We start from the raw sequence: 19,170 nt of genomic DNA on the forward strand, positions 1-19,170 counted from the left end.
TAGCAATGATTCAGGGATGATTATTAAGAGGCAAACAAATTTTTAGCAGAGGAAAGCAAAAAGTTGCTATCTTTTTACAGGTAAAGAAATCAGGCCAAATCGCAAATCGCGGCAAAATTCGCGAGTGTGTGAATCGTGATTACGGCAAAAGTATAAGGAGTAGCAAGTCGGTTCTAGGTTCGTTGGAAAGCTGAGATTCTAAGCTTTCGGAGAGTTAAACCAAGTTCCTAGCCCAAACGGTTCCAGAGATACGGACGATTAAATAAAGGTAGTTTTTCGGATTTAAAGTAAACTCAAAATGACAGGTGACAGCTTGCAGCTGCAGAATTGACAGGTGACAGTTGTGCAGCTTTAAAAATGACAGATGACACGATTTCTAGGAGGCAGTTCTACTTAGGTTAAAATAGTTTGGATTAGATTATTTTAACTAAGAGATTGGTTCTGCACAGTTCTGCTAGGTACTCACAAGATATTTTGTGCAGGAATGGGCCTCGCCACGGATCTGGTCAGGTTTTGGACTGGACTCCGGTTCTGGTCTCGGCACTTCACAGCGATCTGGGTCAGCTCTCTGGTTCTGCTCACAGCGGTCTGGGTCACTCTGGATCTCTGGTCTGGTCTCTGGCAATTGTTCTTGGCAAAAGAATTCAAACAGCTCGCCCGGCTGTGGAATAGTTCGCAAATGATTTTAAGGTTGCTGAGGCCTGCTGAGAAGAGTTCTCAGTTTGTGGGTTTAGGCCCTTGCTTTAAGTTCTGAAGTAAAGTTCTGGTCTTTGGAGATTGATGGATTTGAAGTCTGGATCTCTGGATGTGAAGTCGTCGGTCAGCATGCTCCACAGCAAATGGAATTGAATCTCTCTACCTCTCCCAGCAGTCTCTTTTTATGTGTTTTGAAAATGGGTGTGTGCCTGGGCCTAGCTTAGCCTGCCCCTCTCTACTTGTCATTGGTCCAATTCTCCCCTCTCCCATGATTGGGGGAAGGACATGGATTGTCAGCATGATGAAGTCTGTTTATGGGTCAGAGGATCCTCCCCTGGTCAGTTTGCCCACAAATCTATATTTGATTCAAATACATCCTTCCCAGATATACAATTTGTTGAAATTACATGTGCACATTATATATTCCTTATGGTCCATGCTTGTCCGCCTCTGATCTTTCTGGGGGCTTGCATTCAAAAATGACAACATTTTGCGCTTTTTAACTGGTTTTGCAATATCGGACATTTACCCAAAATTACACACATGTGCGCAAAGAGTATGGACATTAATTGATGAAGTGTCAGATTTTTAACATGCAGACATTTGGAGTGAGACCCTATTTTCCGCTAGCAACCCCCCAGAATACACCACAGGGTCCTAACGCCTCTCAAAATGTGCACCGAAAAATCACAAAAATAATGATATTACTTATATAATTCTGACAACTCCACACTATGAGTTATCTATCTTTTTAAAATTATGCCCTGGTCAAAAAGGGGTCTGGCTTCCCACATCACAGGGTGGAATAACTGGTTTATCCACTTCCCCCAAGCTCAGCTGCTAGCAGAGGCAGTGCCCCTCCCAGTTTCCCCTAAGAGGAAGCCACTTTTATGACGCCCCCAATATAACATTTGCCTGAGTCCAGGACAGGCCTTTGTTCAACTCCCTGTAGTCCCCAGCTGCTCCACCCCTAATCTAATCAGAGAGGTGACAACTCCTTTTGGCAAGGGGAGTGGCTGAGCAGGTTTCAGCTCCTGTCGGGGGTAGTTGTCAGGCAGAATCCAGTTTCATTAAGCCAGGTTTCAGCTAAATGTCACTTTTTGTTCCCAGTTTTCTACATTCAAATCAAACTGACAATTTTTACATATACATTAAATAATTACTTCCTTCAAGTCATTTCAGAATATAGTTTTACATTGAATCCACCTCTTAGCAAGTCTTTCCTTGGTCTGGTTTTGTTTCATTTGTTGAGTTTTACACAAAAGTCTGGTGGTTTTAAAACGCCGGCTTTCTGATAGTGGTGAGTACTGGTAATGCAACCATTTTTGGGATTAAGAAAATGAATTCCCCACAGTTCTGAGTTGCTTTTTTTTTTCAATCAGCATTGCCATTCCCAATGGTTTCAGGCTACTGTGTGTGTAGCCCAATGGTGGTTTTAGGCAGTGCCCTCCTGTGCTCACAACATAGGCAAAAATGGGTGGCAGCCTATTCTTCATGTTTTCCCTGTGCACTCTCTGGGGAGTTCTGGCCATCATGATGTTTTCCATGCCAGTACTGCACAGTTTTATTGTAGGGCTTGGATGCATGGGTAAAAACATCCCACAATGTAAAGGCCAACAATCTGCATTTTACGGAGAAGGGAACAATTGCGCTTCAGATGTTATTGGATCGATCACCTGCGTTCGATTTAGTGGACCATGACATCTTGGTCAGAAGGCTATCACAAACTGCACAATGCTGTGGCACTGCTGCTGCATGGGTTAAATCATTTTTAATCAATCGAACTGCGAGAGTGTATAGCGGGCAGTGCTCAAGCAGATGCCATTGGTGTTTCATTTGGGGTGCCACAGAACACATGCCTTTCTCTCTCTCTTTATAATTTCTACACTAAACCATTATTTGAGCATCTGGACACAAAAGGGATATAATATATACAAATTATGCTGACGGCACTCAGTGTCTTATGATTATAAAGAAGACAGAGAGGTCATTAATGGAGTGTTCCCCCTCATTCAGAATTGGATGCTTAAGAATGGTCTGGCCCGCCATGATACAAAAGCAGAGCTAATGGTTAAAGGCCCAGCTGCAAGAACGAACAAACTTAGTTCTGATTATGAGAATATTATCATTGCAGGTTGGTCCATTGCTACCCTACATGAAGTAAAAACTCTTGGAATTCATTTGGATCAAACAATGAACATGAACGCACATGTCAATAAATTGGATTCTACCGATGACTATTATATCAGGTCTTTATGTCAATTACGCCCTTCTTGTCAGAGCCGAGTCATGTTAGTATTGCAATGACTGTAGTGGGTGCTAAAATAGATTATTGTGTCACACTACTATTGGGAATAGGCAAAGGAGACATTAGTTAACTTAAACAGTACACAAGGTAACTGGTCTTGGTTGTAGAGAACATATATAACTCAAGCCAGGAAATCATTACATTGGCGTCGGAAGCGGGCCTCATCGCCCCCAGCGACCTACCCCCAACAAAAGAAGATATGCACTCCTGGTTTAAAGAACTACAAGACAAGCTCATGTCGACAGTCCAGGACCAATTCGCCGCAATTAAACACGACATGCAGCAGGCAATCCATGATGTTAAACACGACATTGCGAACCTGGAAGAAAGGACAGATACCCTGGAAAAAATAGTGCAAAACGCAGAAGAGGAGGCTCTACAAAACTGCGAAACTCAAGAGCACCTTGTCCGCTTGACCCACAACCTGGAAATACAGTGCGAGGACCTAGAAAATAGGTCCCGCAGATCGAACATACGCATTAAAAATATGCCAGAATCGGTCACGGACAGGGATCTAAGGAAAGCGGTGCAGGAGGTCTTCAGAGATATCATAGAAGCACAAGACTCGGAGGCAGTGGGGATAGACCGCATCCATAGAGTGGGCCCAAAGCGCACCGGGGCACTAGGGGAGAGACCCAGAGACGTGTTGGCAGCTCTATCCTCCTACCCGCAAAAATAACTCATACTACGGAGAGCGAGGCAGCTAGAACAAATCAGGATGAACGGGGTGGAAATTCAGCTGTTTCAAGACCTATCTGCCACAACACTCCAGAAAAGAAGAGAAATTGCCCCACTCACTCGGGAACTGGTCAAGAGAGAGATAAAATATAAATGGACATTCCCTTTCGGTCTACTGTTCGACTGGGAGGGTCAGCAAAGGGGGGTGACCACCATGGAAGAGGGGCTGAGCATCATGGATATCCAGACAGATGAGCCATCGACCAAAAACGAAAAAAAGAAGGGGGAGCAGCAGAGCAGACCAGGGGGATGGGAATGGGTCCGCCAGAAAAGGAAACGGCAAGGAAGGGGAATGGAAGTGTCAAATAAAACAATCGGAAGGACGTGAATCCACAGCTCAAGATACTCGGTGCCCAGAGGCTGAACATTCTATGCGGATCAGTACCTAATGATGGAATTCGGACTGAACAGACTCAGTAGGCCCGGTGTGGAACCGGAACGACTTACATCAAGGCCAAGGGATGACGTGGGGTTTAGGACTCCCTACAATGTTAGCCTCGAGTCTACAGAGGGCAGGGAGCGATAGGCGGAACGCCAGAGCTACCTTAGGTACCCGGGCCCCAGGGCTGGACTGGGAACTAAAAAAGGCCCTGGAAATAAGTACTGGGGACCAAAAGAGGCCCTGGAAATAAAGTTCAAAGTGGCCCCATATGACACATTTTCAGCAAGCCCAATGCTTTTCCTATGAGAAAATTTGAAAATACCACAGAAATTATGCCCAGGGTGGAGAGGCCCACCGGGAAATCTCCAGAGTTCCCTATAGGCCAGTCCACCCCTGCCGGGCCCTCCTCGGGAGCACAAGTTGGAATAAAGTTAATGGTTGGGGACAATCTTACAGTTTGGGGGGGAGGGGTGGGTGGGGCGCCGTTCCGGAAGAGAGTGAGGAATGTTCAACTCGGGCAAAAGGAGCACCCAGAAAGGGCATCTGAAATGGGAAAGATAAGATTCGTAACCTTAAATGTAAGGGGTCTGAACTCCCCCGTGAAACGGAAAAAAGTGGAGAACATGTTAAGGAAGGAAAAGGCTGAAGTACTACTGCTCCAGGAGACACACATCAAAGCACAGGATAGGGGGAAAATTCGCCTCAGAGGCTATGAAATATTGGCACAATCCAACGCAGCGGAGAAGAGAACAGGGGTGATGATTGTAGTTAAGGAGGGTCTGGAAGCAAGCCTAATCGACAAGCTTTCCGACAAAGAAGGAAGGTTTGCCTTTGCCAATATCAAACTCCACAATGCCACAATGACACTAGCCTCCGTATATGCCCCAAACACGGGCCAAGATGGCTTCCTGAGAGACACGATGGGGAGGCTGGAGGAGTATGCGAAAGGTGAAATAATCATAGGAGGGGACTTTTATATGGCCTGGCATCCTCAGATTGACAGGAGCCCGGGTGGGCCCCACCACCAAGGCGCCCCGTCGGAACAACTTAAACGGCGGATGGAGGGTATGGCATTGTGCGATGCATGCCGAGAACACAAAGGTCAAACCAGGGGATACACATATTACTCACACATCCACAATACGATGTCAAGAATTTCCTACTTTTGGGTGTCAGTGGGGAATTTAGGTACAATACAAAACATGGAGCTGGGACCCATCTCTCTGTCAGACCACACACCCCTCTGGATGGATCTGTCGACCCCAAAGAAAGAGAACGGAATTTGGAGGTGGCAACTCCCACAGGAGATACTGTCAGACCCAGTGATGGGAGAATCCATTAGGGACAAGATCACAGAATTCTTCGAACATAACGATACAGGGGAGACTGCCCTGAGCACGGTGTGGGAGGCGTTCAAGGCAGTAATCAGGCGCCACTTAATAGCCCTCAAAGCAGCGAGGGATAAACAATCACAGCAGTGGGAAACTGAACTGGAAAAGAAGCTGTCCAAAATCCGGGAAGAACTACTGGCAAACCCCACCAGGAACTTAAAAAGGTCACTTAAACACACAGAGGGGCAACTTCAACTCCTCCGTAGCAAGAAAGCCCAGAGATCCCTCTTATACCTCAAACAGAGATACTATATAAAAGCAAATAAGGCAGACCGATATCTAGCCCGATTACTCTCGTCAAAACGAAAAACAATGACCATCCGGAACATTAAAAATGCACAAGGAGATTTGCTGGCGCGCCGAAGATATAGGGGACACGTTCAGCCTTTATGCTACTGAACACCCAGATGAGGCAGACCAAAACAGATTTCTGACATCGATCCCCTTCCAAAAAATACCAGAAAAGGCCAGAAAAGGCCAGAACGGAACTTGAGGCCCAGATAACGGAAAATGAAGTGAAAAAGGCAATAAAAGATCTCCCACTCAACAAAGCGCCAGGCCCGGATGGCTTTACAGCCCCATTTTACAAAAAATATGAAGACCTCCTCACCCCCTTCCTCACTAGACTGCTAAAAACCTTTAGAGATAGTGGGAATACTACCCCATCCATGAATGAAGCTAAAATACTGGTGTTCCACAAACAAGGGAAAGACCCCACCCTCCCAGGCTCATACAGACCGATTTCCCTGATCAATCTAGACTCAAAAATATACAAAAAAATCCTGGCTGCCAGGCTTTCCCCACTGCTTCCCTCCTTAATCAAACCGGATCAATCGGGATTCATACCAGGGAGGCAGACACACGACAACACGAGAAGGCTAGTTCATCTAACAGAAAAAATTAGCATATCCCTCACCCCTGCAGTTCTACTATCTTTAGATGCAGAAAAAGCCTTTGACCGGGTAGAGTGGTCAATGCTCTTCAAAACCATGGCACATATGGGATTCGGGAACCAATATATTAATATGATCAAGGCCAACTACTCCTCCCCATGGGCTAGAATAGCGGTAAATGGGGTAGTCACAGAGAGGGTGGAAATCTCTAGGGGAACGAAACAAGACTGCCCTCTATCGCCACTCCTATATGCGCTGTTCCTAGAACCACTACTGATTAAAATTAGAGAATCGGACCAAATCAGGGGAATCGAGATGGCGGGTAAACAACATAAGGTAATTGCCTACGCAGATGACATGTTACTGGCACTCGAAATCCCATCCCAGTCCATCCCCGCGGCATTCCACCTACTTGAGTCATTCAGGGACATATCGGGCCTAAAAATAAACAAAAAAAAGTCAGAAATTTTACTCCTAACCGGGAACAGAGAAACACTGAATAGAGAAGCAGGGCAATTTGGCCTAAAAGTCACAGAGGAAGGCATAAAATATCTGGGTATAACTCTCACACAGAAGGTAGAGGCACTATATAAAAGAAACTACCCCCAACTCCTGGCAAGAATACAAAAAGAGATAGAGCGGTGGTGTCCCCTAAATATCTCTTGGTGGGGAAGAATCCAAATCGATAAAATGAACATCCTCCCTAAACTGCTATATCACTTCCAATCCCTCCCGATCGTGATCCCAGATTCCTTTTTCAGGGCACTGGCAAAGTCAGTCTCGTCATTCATTTGGAATAGGAAACCCCCCAGAGTAGCCAGATCAGTTCTCACGTCTCACACCAAAGAGGGGGGCCTGGCGCTCCCTCACTTTAAGAACTACTACCAAGCAGCACAACTTTGGATCCTAAAAGAATGGCTGGGAGACAATCAGCGAACGATCTGGGTGACCCAGGACAGAGCGGTCGCAAGAACACTTTTGGAGGCCTTGTTGTGGAAATCAAAGCAGCATAGGCACCCGAACCTGCGCATCAGCGAGATCATGAAGGCCACATTACCACTGCTCCGGCCCCGTTCCACTCCAATCTGCAGGAATCCACAATTCCCACCAGGGACAGAGCACGGCGCATACGAGAACTGGGAGGAAGCTGGTTGTAGAAAAATAGGGGAAATGTTCCTGGACAGGGAGCTGAGATCTTTCGCCGACTGCAAAACACTATGGAACCTCACAAATGCGGATAGATATAAATATGAACAGCTCAGACACTGGCTGTCCTCACCCGAGATAACACACGGAGCGACGAGGGAACTTACCGCCTTTGAAAAGTTTCTCCTTACCAACTCAGGAGACAAAAAACTAGTCTCCACTCTCTACAAGTTCATAAATACGCAGGAGGAAGACATAAAGTGGGCATATATGAAAAAATGGGAAAAAACACTGGGAGAGGACATCACACCACAACAGTGGCAGTCGCTATGGGCCGATATCCCCAAATTAACCCGAGCTGCCCAAACCAGAGAAATGTGGATTAAAATGATTACACAATGGTACTACACCCCAGAGAGGCTATATAGCATGTTCCCACACACATCAAACCGTTGCTGGAGAGGCTGCACAGACGTAGGCACGTGGAGACACATTTGGTGGGACTGCCCAAAGGTCAAAGGCTTCTGGACAGAAGTAATATCCGAACTGAAAAAGATATATCCAGAAGCGGAAAGATTTCCAGAAAAACTCTGGCTTTGCGAATTTAAAAGGCATCAGGCCAAAACACTCACTAAGGCGCATTGGAGGAGTCTCATGGGCCTAGTCATAGCGGCCTGGGCCACGATCGCACAGGGATGGAAGAAGAAAGATCCACCATTGCTACACACTTGGTTATATAAGGTCTGGTCCCAAATGACCATGGAAAAGATAACACACAATCTCCAAGGAACACAAGGCGCCTTCACAAAAGAATGGGGAGGGGTACTAGAATATCTCCAATCAGACTATATAGCACAGTGGTGCCCGCACTACATAAAAATAATGGACTTTTTCACTTCTTAATCGATACCGAGGACATTTGAACAAGGACTTCTCTTCCGAACGGGGTGGGTGGGGGGGGTGGGATGGGAAGGTTGGGGATTGTTTACTTTTGTACTATCTATGAAAACAATAAAAATATGTTTTAAAAAAAAAGAGAAAGCACCCCATCATCCCAAATATTTTTTTTACATTTTTATTGGGGGTGCACCCTCCCCCCACAAAACCCTGTTTCCAAAATGTAATCCTTTACCCTGCCCAAACATAAATGCCTATAGTTTAGGTTTAAATAAATTCAGTCAAATATTTTTTCGATTAAAAAATCTTTCAATTAACATTTTTCGGTGAAAAAGCTCTTGATGAAAAATCTTTAGGTGAAAAGACAGTATACCTAAGGCTAAGGAGCTTAATAATCCACTAGTGGGGGGAAGTGCAGCACCAGGGAACCCAGTGGAGAATTATCACTTCACTGTTATTCTTGATCCACTAAATCTTGCTACCACCCAACCGGTTAACATTATAATAATCTGAAGTGGCTTTTTGCACTGTACACAAGATCAAAATAAGTGCATAAGCAGCACCTGGGTTTGAGGATAACTCCATCACTATCGCAGAGGGTGGGTACGATGATGCAAGGTGCTGTAGGTCATTAGCAATGGTTTTGCACCTGTACGTGAGTGGCTTCGACACACAAAACTATAACAGTTCTTTCTGATGCATTTCTATAATTCCTGATTGCTATCTAGAGGCTATGTTGATAATGCAGCAATGCCAGCCTCTGGTTTGAGGAAGTTAGCCAGAATAACAGCATGAGGTATTGCTGTTAAGGTAAGATTCGTTTTTAAAGAAAATACTATTTCTGCCAAGGTGGCCCCAGGTCTGCCAGCTCCCTGTGTAAGATGTTTCGGCGTGCCCTGCCCTCACCTCCCTCCAGGCTTTAGATATGAAGATGCAAGGGGCTCAGTTCTGCTGTTCAGCTGATATGTGTTCTTGATTGTGTCAGCCGAACAACATGAACGAGCCTCCTGCTGTTCTTGTAAAGTGTGTGTAAGGGGTCGGCATGATTCTTTAATAGGCGCCGAGTCAGACGATACTTAAGTTTACATGACACTGAGCTGGAGCCTCCAGCTCAGTGTCATGTAAACTGGAGGAAAGACGCCCTGTATTTGCTACGTGAGGGGGGGGCGCCCTTGTGCGGCCGCACCCCCTGAGCGCACCTCGAGCAGGCACTGATTTCTGCCACACTCCTCCCACAACTCTGTGTCCTGTTGCTCCCTTCCCACTGAAATTCAAAGTGATTCACTTATCTCACAAGCTTAAAGCGGTTGCACACATTCGATGCTTATCATCTCAGCACTTGGCAATACCTGCTCCAGTTGCACTCTTACATACTACTGCTCCATGGCAGCACCTAGTTCATTCACCCTGAGGGAAATCAGAGAGTACAGCACGTTCATTCTTAAACAAAGTGTAGTGGCAAAGGAATAGCTCAGAGAACGGGTATGCCATCACACATTCATATGTTTCCCAATGGCAGAGATTGTCAGTACCCTCTCCAATAGGTTTTGCCCACTACCTTCAACATTAGCCATCAATCTATTTAGTTTATTTATTCAGGTATTTGCGTTATGTGCTAATGACTCGAAAGGTATCAAAGTGCTTAGAGGCAACACAATGGACATCACTGCAGCTCTTCTGGAAGGACGTTCCAGCATTTACTTGTAGACTCTTTGTTTGCCGAATGGCTATGATGCACTGATTCTTTGAATGGAGATCTCTGGTTGCGGACAGCCACTTAAGACAATCCCGAAGACACCAGGGGGCCATTCCGTGAAGAATCTTGACATGTACAAAGTTTTACTTCAGCTCCTGGTTCTTATTCGTAACCAATTATCAACTCAGATGAATACGTTTGGGAGTCCTCGATATTTTCTAATATCCCCCTTGATACATTTCGGTCTTGCTGCCCACACAATGTCTACCCTGCTTCACATACTTTGCACAACACCTCAGGCACGAGAACACAGCAATCCCCCACGATAAAATTCGGCCTAGCTGCACACATATTGTATCTCTCACATATTCTCGGGGCAACCTCGCCTCCCCCACTCATATACCTGTTCAACATGGGTGACTAGCAGGGACTTGTCTGCCCCTACCGCACCTAATACTGGCCAAGTGCACACACGCACTCTATCTCTCTCTGAGGAATTTTCCCATACTTCGACTTCGGTCCCCCAAGACCATACCAATAGTGTATGGCACTTCACAAATGCCAACGACATTACATAACATGGTTATATATTATTACAACGACAGTCTTTTGTTCTAAGTTTTGTTTTTGACTGTAACGTTTTTTTCCGAAAAAACTATTTGAACATTTTTGGGGGGATTTTGGGGGTCATCGCCATTCCCGCTGCCCTATTAATGTAACATTATTCCCTACCCCCTACTCCTACCTTACCCACTACCCTATATATTTTTCAACACGTGTTTTTGAAAAAAACGAATTTGGCTAAAAAACAGAAAAAAGACTGTCAATGTAACAACGTTGTACCGCATTACATATCTGAAGGCTCCGGCGTAAGTGCCAAGGAAAAGAGCATTACAATAATCTTCCTTGGCAACACCTATAGGTCTTGCATATGTGTCACATTGGAATTTGGGTAGTAGAGATTTTCACTTTCTTCAGGAATCTGTTGTTTTTGGAGCTGATGAAGAAACTATTCTGGACATTCATGGATGGTTGAAACCCATTAACATTCCCAGTGTCTTAATTGAAAAGATGAAGCAAGTGCCCTGAAAAATCAAGAACTAGTGTTACACCACTTTAATTCTAGTTGCTGCATGTTTATGGGAAACTAGTAACAGTTTAGACTGGTTGAGTCTAAGCCAGTGTGTTCACCACACAAGTCTCCACGGTGCTAAATAACCTTTGGAATCATACATTAAAAGACGATCAGTGTATTATCTGAGTACTTCTGGAGTACCACACACTGTGCCCTAGCTTAACCATACAGAGGCTTACCATGTTAAAAAAATAAAGCAGGGGCTGCAGATTGGACGCCAGTGTGACTCCCCAATCCACAGACATAGCCTCTAATGCTTTCAACTCTGTTTTGACTCCAATAATTATTTTAGTTAGAAACTACCTACGCCAAGTGTCTGGCATCTCTAACAGCCCCATTACCACCCTTGTGCAGAAAAGCAGAAGCGGGAGGTGAGGGGTCTTGTAGGGTACTGAGAAGGGTGGGTTCATAAGAGCACCAGCCCCTCTTTTTTCCAGGATCTGTAATCATTGATCTTTATTAATATGAAACAAAGCTGGCTTCCAATGGGGCAAAACCATGATTGGCTGGTTCCATGTTCATTCTATGCCCGTTTTATTTTTTTTGCTGCACTTTTTGCTGAAAAATGTTTGCCGTAAAAAATCATCACTTTATTTGGGGGGGGTCCCCCCAATCCCATCTCACCTGTTATTTATCCCTATACACCACCCCGGTTTTCATGAGTGTGGGACACTCGTAATAGGCATAAAAAGTACAATAACTCAAAAGGTCCAAACAGGGTGTTTAAAGTAGAGGCATTCCAGCTCTACATAGGAAAATTCTGGAAGCCAAAGGCTCAAATGTTGTGTAAAATGTAAAACGTAAAAAGTATTTCTAAAGTTAGTGATACATGTAGCCATTGCCACTACACACTCTTGTACTTCTTTGGTTGGACATGAGACTCCTGGGAAATGTGTACATTTCAGGTTTCTGATTATCTCTATAGTTCCTTCTACTGAGGGTTTAAAATCAAATGGGCTTTGGTGCAGCTGAGGCAGAGCTCCTCCAGAGTCAGAATATGCAAACTATGTGAAGGGTGAGCAGTTGGAGCGCGACTAAGTATGGATTGATTACTCATGTTGGCAGGAACATGGCTGCTTTCATCATTAAATTACTGCATCAAGCCTGAGAGACTTGTTCGGGAACAAGTTGTGGAATAGGGTTTTTCTATTCTGCCAGGAACATTAAAACTCACTTATTCAAATTTGTATTTGTATTTATTAAATTTTATAAAGCGCTTTATGCAACAACAAGAATACATTAGAATACATTTGAGGCATAATAGCAAAACATAAGACAAACCTTCGAAAACAATATGTAGAACAATTTACCAGGGACTATAAAAGAGAAACAGAACAGAAGAAGAGTAAGAGGGAAGTAATGAGGGTAACACAACAGGGGATGAAGAAGATGAGATTCAAGGAAGAGCGGAAGGAGGAGTAAGACGAAATGGAGTGGATAGTGATAGGTAGAGAGTTCCAGTATAGGAGGGCAAGGAGATGAAAGGATCGGAAACGAGAAGAGGCACACAGAGACGGAGGAACAGTGAGTAGGAAGAGATCAGCAGAGTGGAGGGAGCGTGAGGGAGCGTAGAACGAGAGGAGAGAGGAAAGGTAGGGGGGGTGAGATCATGAAGAGATTTAAAGACGAGACATAGGAAGGTAAATTTAAGTTGAGAGTGAAAGGGAAGCCAGCCAAGATAAGATAGCGATGAGGAAATGGAATCGTGAGGAGAGAGAAGGCAAACGGTACGGATAGCGGAGTGATGCAGGGATTTGAGGTGAGCAAGACGAGAGGCAGGGAGGGCAAAGAGAAGAGAAGAGAAGAGCAATGGAAAAGACGAGATAAGATGAGGGAAGAGATTAATAGTTTAGTGGCATGGAAGGTGAGGGAGGAACAGATTTTATGAACATTGAAGAGGTGGTAGCAACAGGCGCGGGAGGTAAGATAAATGTGGTGTGTAAAGGAGAGGGTGGAGTCGAAGTGGAGGCCAAGATTGCAGGCAGAGGCAGAGATGGGGAGATTAGTAGGGGGAAAGAGAATAAAAGGAGGGGGAGAGGGAGGAGGAAGCGTGTTGGAGGGAAATAATAAGACTTCAGTCTTATCAGTGTTGAGGGAGAGAAAGTGGGATGACATCCAGTTTTTGATAGCAATGAAACAGGAAGAAAGATTAAGGTGGATGTCAGGAGTGAAAAAAGAGAAAGAGAGAAAAAGCTGGGTGTCATCAGCATAGAAATGGTGAGAGATACCGAAGGAAGATATGATAGGGGAAAGAAGGGAAGTGTAAAGTGAGAAAAGGAAAGGGCCAAGTACAGAGCCTTGGGGAACACCAAAGTCCAGGAGTAGAGTAGTGGAGGTATGACTGCCCCAAGTGACAGCAAAAGAATGGTTGGAAAGGTAGGAGGAGAGCCAGTTGAAAACAGAACTTTTAAGACCAAAGGAAGAAAGAGTGTTGAGGAGTAAGTGGTGATCAACGGTATCAAAGGTAGCAGAGAGATCAAGGAGGACGAGGGCATAGGATTGCTTAGAGTAGCGAGAGGTAAGGAGGGAGCTGAGAACGGAGGTGAAGGCAATTTCAGTGGAGTGTTTAGGGCAGAATCCGAATTGAGAAGGGGGGAGAAGAAAGAGATTGGAAACAAAAGCTGAGAGTTGAGAGTAGACTAAGCATTCAAGAAGCTTAGAAAGGAATGGTTGAAGAGAGATTCAACGAAAGTTGGAAGCAAGTAGGGGGTTAGCAGAGGGTTTTTTCAGTATATGGATGATAGTAGCATGTTTGAAGCTGGAAGGTAAGGTGGCAGAGGACAGACAGATGTTGAAGAAGGGGGTGAATTAAGGAATGAGAAGAGGGTAGATTTTAGAAATCAGTGGCGTGGGGAGGGGATCAGAGGGGGCAGCAATAGGGTGAGTTTTGTACAGAATGAGGGAAACATCGGAAGGAGTAATAGGGGAGAAGTTAAACAGGTTAGAGGAAGGGGTGGTGAGAGAGGGGGAGGAGGGGAGTAAGAAGGGGAGCGAAGAATGTTTTGGCGTAGTGTGAGTATCTTTGAAGAGAAAAAGTCTGCGAAATCAGAAGGGGAGGGGTAGTGGAGTGGTCAGGAGTAGGGGGGAGAGAAGACGAGATAGGGTCTGAAAGATATGATGAGGATGGGAGGATTGGGATTGGAGGAGGTTAGAGTAGTAGGAATGCTTAGCTAGGCTAAGGCAGGAGTCATAAAGGGAGTGGTAAGAGAAATAGGTGGGTTGATTGGCAAGCGAGCAGAGCTTGAGCCAGCGTTGCTCAAGGCGGTGGAAGAGGCAGCAAATAGACAGAAGGTGAGGGGAAAGCCAGGGTTGAGAGGGTTTGCGGGTAGGGCAGAAAGAGGAGAGAGGGTAAAGTTGATCGAGACTGGAGGAGATAGAGGAGGACCGAGAGGATAATGCTTCATTATCTTAGAGAGGAGAAATCAGAAAGAGGGGGGAGGGAGGAAGCGCAGGTATCGAGGAAAAGAGAAGAACTAAAGTTACAGAGAGCCTGTCGAGAGAAGGAAATGGGGGAAGAGGAGGGAGTGGATGGAGAGAGAGGGGGAGTGAGGGAGAAAGAAAGCAAGGCATGGTCAGAAAGATAGTAGGGAAGGATAGAGACTGGGGAGGAGGAGAAGGTGGAGATAAAGATAAAATCAAGAGTGGAGCCCGAACAATGAGTAGGATAAGTAGGGAGGGGAGTGAGAAGGTAGGAGTCGAGAATGGAAAGAAGAGGGGATAGTTGATGGGAAGACGGGAGGTGAGAAGGTTGAAGTCACCGAGTACTGTAAGGGGGAAGGGGAAGGGTGAGATGAAGGAAAGGATGTGATCAAGGTCATCATAGAAGGAGGAGAGGGGGCCAGGCGGTGTGTAGATAATTAGAAAGGTTAAAGCGTGAGGGGAAATAAAAGATTTGTACAGATATTCAAAGGAAGGGAAGACAGGAAGAGACGTTGGAGAGGGGGAAGAGTGACAATTAGGGTGATAGAGGAGACCAATGTCACCAACGCGGCCAGAAGGGCGGAAGACATGAGAGAAGGAGGAGGACGAGGTGGTAAGGGAAGCAGGTACAGTAGAGTTGTAAAGGGGGATCCAAGTTTCTGATATGTAGAGGAATTGGAGGTTGAGTCACAAAAACATGTACAGAACAGCTGCAGTCTTGGTGAAGAGGGATCTTGCGTTCCAGAGGGCAATATTGATGAAATTGGAGGGTTCAACGATAGAGGGATAGATGAGGTTGGGACGATGAGGAAGGGTAGAAGGCTAATGACTGCTTCTGGTAAAATGCATAGAGTAAAAAGATGGTTTTGCCTCTAAACTGGTTGACCTCGCCAAGAGCGATTACTAGGTACACCCAAGGAAAACAGGAAACATGACCGTTCTATCATCATCATAACCATACAAAGGCAGGGCTGGCTAGACTTCCTTTGCTGATAAATGCAATTGGCACAGGACACCCACCCTAGCCTGCTCACCTTTTCCTCATCTCACCTGTTCACAAGATGTATGGATTCTCACCACCTCACTAATCCCAGCAGAGATGTGGAGAGCTCTCTCTGCAGATTTCAATAGTCTTACACTAACTAACCACGTATCCTCAACCTTTAGACTAAACACTCTCCTAATATACCTGCACTGGTAACAAATAAACTTGGTTACCAACAGCTGGGTCCTCCTCTTCAGATAGACAGATACCCCAAGTGTCACTACTAAGAACCCCCCTAGAAACATACAGCACACAGGAGTCTGATTCTTCCTGCTTGCACCCATCAACACCAAAAGTGCCACAGGTGACGCTCCCTTTCCTGCTGACCTTTTCCTCCCCTCACCTGACTCTTCCAAAACCATGTGCCAAGAGGCAGGCAAAGTAGCAGAAGCTACGCTATACAAAATCACAGTGCATTGCATTGCATCCAAAGCGATGCACTGAGAGCGGCACTTGACATCGGAAAGCATGACCACATACCGGATGTCAGATCTCCTCACTGGCTCCCGGTTAAGGATCGGATCAACTTCAAGATCTTATCCATCACACACCGCTGCCTCTCCAACTACGCCCCCCTCCGACCTGGCAACAAACATCTCAAGACATTCAACAACGAGGCCACAACGCACGTCCTAAAAACACTGCCTTGTGACCCCCAGATTCAACTGCAAAAAGGGGGAGGACAGCGTCGAGTCTGGGCCCCTGCACTCTCGAAAGATCTCACTGGCCCCCTCTGTGACGAGCCATCCTATAGCAGCTTCAGAAAGATGCTCAAAACCTACCTCTTCCACTAAGACTCTCTTCCCATATCCCCTGTGTCTGCTCCCCGTCCTACTTTTCTCTCCTGTCTCACTGTAACCAGTGTCTAGACGACTTTGGGCTTGCTGAGCTCATTTAAATGCCTAAATAAATAAATAAATACATTAATTACAAGGTCAATCATATACCCCCTCCTCCAATTGAAATTCAATTGTTTAGAGCGAAAACAGCCTAAGACACCTTTGGGGTGCATACATTACAATGGCGACACAGATAAGTTTAATAGCCACTGATTGTAATGAGAAGGCCAGACAGTGAGATTCTGAAACATTAAAATGTCCACCGAAAAGCTTCAAAGCATTGTTTGTCAGCAAGGGGCTGATGCGGAGGAACCATTGTTAAAGAGTTGATAATACTTCTGTATAGCCCAAGGGAAGTGATGGTCATAAGGGCTGCGCAAACACAGATTGTATGCATGTGCTGCAAAATGCATATTTAACTCGGCCCCACCCCACCCCACCTTCCTCATACCACTTTCAACTAAATCGAAATGTATAAAGGAATGTATTGGCGTGTTATAATACTGCTGGCTGGCAACATCGGGGCAGCTGCTAGGGGCCGCACTGCGGCTCGGGGCCCTTTCAATTGAACATTCGAAAGGCCCCGACGCCGTCCCTGAAATTAATGTTGAAAGCAGTAACCGTGCAAGTCGTCTTTATAGCACATTCCAAAAGCTTACAACTCACTTCCAATCCAAAAGCACACGATTAAAATGCAAAATTCGGTGTACCTTGCTCGGATAGAGTCTTTTTAAAAGTGCTCGAAGAGGCGTAATGCGCCCTGCCTCGTAGCGATCGATTTTGCCCCGAGAGTCCTGACCGGTTTTAAAAATAGGACAAGGTTTAGCACCGCAGGCTACTATATAATGCATGAGGTAAACGCACTGCAGAGCTGCCGCGTTTTGCAGCGCACAATCCCCCGCGGTAATTAATTGTCGCCAGCCAAGCGTTTTTTAATCCTTCGCGAGTTCAAATTGTTTATGTGCTGAAACTGTGCTCGTCAACCCCTGTCTCGAGTTATCCGCATCGATGGCCGGGAGTTGGGTCAGATGTCTATCGGCACAACCATTGGTGGGTCAGTTGATATTTAATCAAAGCCTGGGCGTTTGAACATACATCCGTTTCACAGAACAGGGTTCCAGAGATCACTGTCCGTGAACATGGGGGCGGGGTAGGCACGGGGAGTTCCACGCCGCCGGGGAAACACCTTTCTGGGCTGCATTCGCTATTTTTTTCAAATGCTTGGAATCTGTTGCCGTATTAAATAAATTCAAGTGAAGTTAACAGAAACCACAAGTCGCAGAAAGAATTAGCTTTGCAATTGAAACATCAGGAGTGGAACAATGGTGTCCAGGTGACATGGAACCCTGGATACATCCCCCTTTTGGTAAACACTGGGGAAACGTGACAGCAATACACCACTTTTGGAAAGAGCATCTACCAGAATGAAGAAGTGCTGTTTCACAATGGGGATGTCTGCTCTCAGCGCGGGAGGGTGTCTTTACACATTGTTGTCAGAACGAAGCCTGCATGGATGATACAGGTGGTGTATTCAAATCTAATAGCTGACCTTAATGTGTGCACTAGCAAAGCTGCGAGATTTATTTCGCGGGTTCTATCCCGAGCAACACCAGCACGAGACTGTTGTGCGCCCAATGGGAAGCGGCCGTGGGTCTGCCAGGGTTATGTTTTTCACCTGCCCCTCGCAAAGCAGCGCCTGGATTGCCTTTCGAAAAGAAAAACACGTTCTGGCTGAAACATCAAAGGATGGACACAATGCTATTGGTGGCGGGGGAGGCGTGCAGAAAATGACCTGCTGGGTTGTCGGGGGGCGTGAGAGAGTAAATTGCAGGCTTCTTACCTTCCGCAGCCGAAGAGGTCTTCCGCCGCGCCGAGGCAGGTGGGGAGTGAGGTCCCCGAGATGAGAGCCCGACCTTCACGTTTCGAGCACGTGGCAAATGAAAGGTTCATTAGCGGCACCGAGCTATTTAAAAAGCTCTCCCAGGAAAATGGGATTTCCAAAGTGCTGCAATTATGCATCCCCCACTTCTCCCCCTCTCCTCTCTGTCTCTAACACTCTTAGTTACCCTAAACGCCAATTGTTCATGTATTCTCTCTCTGCTTAGACAATGCATTCTCTTTCACTCACTCTTCCCCTATCTCTCTCTCCCCCCTAGCCTCTCTTCCCCCATCCTCTCTTTTAGAACTTTTCTGTACCTCAAATGTTCTCTCTCCTACACTCTCAGCCTTTCACTAATTCCAAAATATCTTATATGAAATATTAATCTCTCAATCGTGCTTTTGCCCTTTGCTCTTTCTCTCCCACGCACTTTTTCATTCTCCCTCTAACACGCTATCGCTTTTCTACGCTCGCTCTCTCTCTCTCTCTCTCTCTCTCTCTCTCTGTCTCTCTCTCTCTCTATCTCCATCTATCTCTCTCAGGCACTGGCTCAATACCTCTCTCAGCCCTCTCTTCTTGCTACTGCTCTTTCTCCCAATTCAAATCAAGTGAATTCCCCATTGTTCAATTCAACGAAGCATATTGGCACTGGCAGTGTGCCCCTTGTGTGTGCACGTGTCGCCAAAGCTTTACAGCTGTTCAGGC

The 19,170-nt window shown here is 45.8% G+C and overlaps 1 protein-coding gene across 1 annotated transcript in view; it reads right to left on the reverse strand.

The window, feature by feature from the left end:
• Positions 1-18,637, reverse strand: part of MMEL1 (membrane metalloendopeptidase like 1) — a 1,408,056-nt gene extending 1,389,419 nt beyond the window's left edge. Inside the window, exon 1 of the mRNA XM_069610215.1 lies at positions 18,427-18,637. Coding sequence (XP_069466316.1) covers positions 18,427-18,605 — 179 coding nt within the window. The 5' untranslated portion in view covers positions 18,606-18,637. The remainder of the gene's footprint in view (positions 1-18,426) is intronic.
• Between the last annotated feature and the right edge of the window lie 533 nt (positions 18,638-19,170).

Source organism: Ambystoma mexicanum, chromosome 8 (assembly GCF_040938575.1).
Source record: "Ambystoma mexicanum isolate Mex_15411 chromosome 8, UKY_AmexF1_1, whole genome shotgun sequence".
Taxonomy (NCBI): domain Eukaryota; kingdom Metazoa; phylum Chordata; class Amphibia; order Caudata; family Ambystomatidae; genus Ambystoma; species Ambystoma mexicanum.